Source organism: Vitis riparia, chromosome 17, assembly GCF_004353265.1.
Source record: "Vitis riparia cultivar Riparia Gloire de Montpellier isolate 1030 chromosome 17, EGFV_Vit.rip_1.0, whole genome shotgun sequence".
NCBI lineage: Eukaryota > Viridiplantae > Streptophyta > Magnoliopsida > Vitales > Vitaceae > Vitis > Vitis riparia.
The window spans coordinates 18,254,452-18,258,721 of record NC_048447.1 but is presented as its reverse complement, the minus strand read 5'-3'; the positions used below and the strand labels follow the sequence as shown (position 1 = coordinate 18,258,721).

General features: G+C 34.7%; 1 protein-coding gene across 2 annotated transcripts; it reads right to left on the bottom strand.

Annotated features, from left to right (window-relative positions):
• Window positions 1–216: 216 nt before the first annotated feature.
• On the bottom strand, window positions 217–4,070 carry LOC117934517 (putative disease resistance protein RGA3). Of its 2 annotated transcripts, none has more exons than XM_034856234.1 (2): window positions 1,416–4,070; window positions 217–640 (listed from the first exon to the last, which is right to left on the bottom strand). In XM_034856234.1, the coding sequence occupies exon 1, from the start codon at window positions 3,975–3,977 to the stop codon at window positions 1,416–1,418; it is 2,562 nt and encodes an 853-aa protein (XP_034712125.1). In that variant the 5' UTR covers window positions 3,978–4,070; the 3' UTR covers window positions 217–640. The 2 variants fall into 2 exon arrangements, with proteins under 2 accessions (XP_034712125.1, XP_034712124.1); XM_034856233.1 differs by having other exon boundaries at window positions 217–630.
• Between the last annotated feature and the right edge of the window lie 200 nt (window positions 4,071–4,270).

Genomic DNA, 4,270 nt, shown 5'->3' with positions numbered 1-4,270 from the left:
CTATGTTATATGACTATTTTTTAAAATAGATTTTAAAAAGCAAATAAAATATATTACTAAAAAACATCATGTCTTTGAAACTAGTCCTAATAATTTTTATTTTTTTTTAAGTAATGAAATTCTCAATCATGTTTTCGAGTAGGAGATAACTATTTTTAAAAATAGTTATCCAAATAGACTTTTTGATACCTACTAAAAGATTATGTCAAAGCATAATAAACAATTATCATTAGTTGCCAATATCTCAATATCATGGGAAATGAGACAAATAAAAGTCATGAGTTCAACTGATTGAGAATCAAGAAGATGAAACCAAATCAATCTGAAAAAAGCAAGCAAGAAATATCCCACAAGTCAAAGAGGCAAAAGGAGATAAGAAAGATGTTATCTCCTCCGCCAATAATGAAGATACATACTGTTAATCCAAATTGAACACTCAAATAGGAATGAAGAAGCCAACACCAACTGATGAAAACAAATCCAAGGAGTTTGATTAAGCAGAAAAAAGCAAGCAAGCAAGCAATGGCCCAAGCAACGAAGAGCTAAACAGTAGCTTTGATCGGTCTTCCAGGTCCAGCTCAATTCTCAATCCAATCGCAGCACCACCACCACATTTCTCACCTACACCACCTGTTTTTTACTTTTATTTATTTTCCAAGAAAAAAAAATAGAAAGATTAATATCATTAAAAATTATGGAAAGAAACTAAAAAATAAAAATTAGAGAAAGAGAATGTCCACTATCATTGATAAGAATCAACAAAAGAAGTTGTTTGGTACCCGTTGTAAGGTCATCTTTAGTGCATAAATAATTATCCTTGATATATACTAGTCTTCATTTGAAGTCGATATCTCAATACAACAATTGATTCAAACATAATATTGTGGAAAACTTAAGGGAAATTACAAAAGAAAGAAAACATAGAAGAAAAGTATAGGGATAGAAAAAAATGAATAAAAATAAAAAGTAGATTTAAAGTTAATAAATTATTTTTATATGTTATTTCAAACTTATTTAACCTATTTTATATCTTTTATATAAAAATTAAATAATTTAAAAGTATGTAAATTTTTAACTAATTTTAGTTTTTTTGTTTTTGTATTTTTCATAATAAAACCAAATATGAAAAAAAAAAAATATTTTTCTTAATAATTGTTTCTTTTATTTAATACTTTCTTGGAACCAACATAATGTTAAAGTCATATATTCCAAAGAAAGTATGAGTTTTGATGTATACATATCATAAAAAAATTATAAGAGAAATTCAATTTAAAAAAAAATAATTAAATCACTTGACATAGGCATTGAACTTTAAACTGAAAGAGTAAAAGTAGAAGCAAGAACTAGATAAATAAGGCTCATAAAATGTCAAATAATCAATAGAAAAATAAACTAAAATAGATATTCTCTCATACCTAATTATTGGTTGATGATGTAATTGCTTGTCCATCGAAATATATTTCAGATACATGAGCGATTTTGTGCCAATCATCCCCAGTTTTAGGTCTGCATCTGTTAATCAATTCGGGACAATCATGGATCTCCAATTTTTTAAGGGATGTGAGCTTTTGCATACCATCTGTTGGCAATGCTTTCAAGTTTGAGCAACTTGAAATCATTAAATGGTGTAGAGTGTTAGAAGTAGGCCCATGAAGAAGCCACCTTGGTAAAGCCTCCAATCGTGGTAAATCTTGAAATTGCAAAATTTGTAGGCTCCCAAAGCTTTCAATATCTTCTTGTTCTTTTGCTTCTCCATCCATGAATTCAAGCTTTTCACAACCATAAATTACTAGATGCTCTAATGCATTCAGGAATTTTATACTACGTGACAGAGAAACCAAACTTGGACAATTGCAAATAACTAATATTCGAAGTGCAAAACGGCTTTCCATTCCTCTAAACAAAACTTCCAAATTGAGACAATTAACAAGTCGTAAATGTTGAAGAGAGTTCAAGCATCTCAACTCTTTTTTCTTTCTGAATAAATCCCTTTGTTTCATTGTTAACAATAATATCCTCAAACTGATCATACTCCCTATACTTTTTGGTAATTCTTCAAGTTCTGAACAATCAACCAATATCAAAGTTTGCAAATGGTATAACTTGCAGATGGAATTAGGGAGTTTCTTGATTCTCTTATTATCACGTAGGCTCAAGAATCTTAGATGCTTCAGACTATCAATTGAATTAGGCAACACTTCAAAGCTCGATTCAGTTAAATCCAATACTCGTATACATTTGAATCTCAAGACACATGCAGTAACAAATGAATTGCTTCTAGGGGCAACATTTTCCATTTGAAAATTAATGGTACGAATATTGTTTAGCTTCTCCAAGAATCTTAAAGCTTCAGACTCTTCTTCTGGCCAATCATTATCAGAAAATGCAACATGTTGAACCCTTTTAGGAATATCTTTATTGTGAAAATTTAGTGTTAAAGACTCGGGTTGTGCAAAAAAAATCGCAAGATCATGTACAAGATCATGCATTTTCAAGAAGTAAAAGGTATATGTTACTCCTGATACCTTTTGCTTAACATCTTGAAACAAAGATCTCGACAATAGTTCATTAATATAGCTCTCGCCAATATCCTCCATTCTGGCATTTTGTCCCGATGATTGAATGAGGCCTTGTGCCATCCAAATTGAGATCAAATCAAGATTAGAAAATTCAAAATCTTTGGGAAATATCGAACAAAGGGCAAAACATTGTCTCAAGTGATGAGGCAAATCATAATAGCTCAGCTTTAATGCAGCTATAATCCTATTTTCATCTTGTTCTAATTTCCAAATTCCGCTCTCTTTAATGGATACCCAATCCCGTTCATCCCTTTTCGAATACAGTAAACTCCCTAAACTTCTCACAGCAAGAGGAACCCCTGCACATTTCTCAATAATCTGGTCCCCAATTTTTAAAAGGTTTGGATGTTGTTCATCTTCTCCGTCCTTAAATGCACATTTCACAAATAAAGACGAACAATCCTCAAGGGAAAGGCCTCTTAGTTCTTGCATGGGAAAAGTGCCCATGATTGAAGCAACTGCTTTCTTGCGTGTAGTTACAAGAATTTTGCTTCCAATGGCCCCGTCCATCAGCAAGTCCTTCAGCTCAAGCCACTTCTCACGATCTGTATTCCACACGTCATCCAAAACCAGCAAGAACTTTTCACCATCTAATGCATTTCTAAGAGGACTCTGCAGCTGCTGCAAGGAGAAGTCACTGTAATTTTCATCACCTTTGATCTCCTTAAGGATTTCCTTTACCAGCTTTTTAACATCAAACTCATCTGACACACAAACCCACATTTTAATTGAGAAATGGCCCACTACCCTGTCATCGTTATACACAAGTTTAGCCAGAGTTGTCTTGCCTAGCCCCCCAATCCCAACTATGGGAATAACAGAAACATTCTCTGTGTCACTGGATTGCTTCAAAAGCCCAACAATATTTTCTTTATCGTCGTCTCTTCCGATGACATCGGATGCTCGGACGAAGGAGTGGGTCTCCCTCTGCCTCTCCCTCTGCACTACACGGGTGTTTGCAATTCCCTCGGTGAGATTAAATTTAGACTTATCAGCTGCAATTTTGTCTAATCTCTCTCTTATATTCTTCACTCTATGGCCCATCTTAAGACGGAACGCAAGCGAATTTGGACTGGAAACGAAACTGCGTACCTTTGACCTAATGCTTGATCCGCTGGCCACCACCTGCTGCCGCAAAGCTTCATAGTCAAATTCATCGAGCACATCCTCTGCATCATAAAGGACGAGTTTGAGCTTTCCAAGCCAATCGCTAATCTGAAGATTGGTTGCTTGCTTCTCCTCAGCGTCCAAGAGCAGGGCGTGGATGGTGGATAAAGTATCCTTGAGCTCTCCCAGCTCGGTTTTAACACCCCAAGCAAGGCCAACTTCTTGGATGAGGGTAGAGCCCAACTTCCCCAAAACACTCTCAGCTATGGCAAAAGCAAACGATTCAGCCATGTTGCAGAGAAGCAGGGAATAACAATTGAAACCACAAGATCAGAAATGGCTGTGCGGAAAGGTGTTTAGGAGTAGAATCTAAAGGGGAATGATCCAAGCAGAACCATCCATTGTAGAGATGGTCAACTTTGGCAACCTAATTAAATTAATGAGTATTAATATAAAAATATAATCAACCCACATGGAGGAGTCTTGCATGAATCTTGTGTTATTAATGATGTATTTCTATTTGTTGCCCTTTCACTGTCATACCTTCTCGGCATTGTCCAAGGGAAGCAATTGTTTAATCTAAG

Excerpts from the sequence above, each read along its gene's own strand:
- LOC117934517 (XM_034856234.1), bottom strand. The coding sequence starts at position 3,977 with ATGGCTGAATCGTTTGCTTTTGCCATAGCTGAGAGTGTTTTGGGGAAG.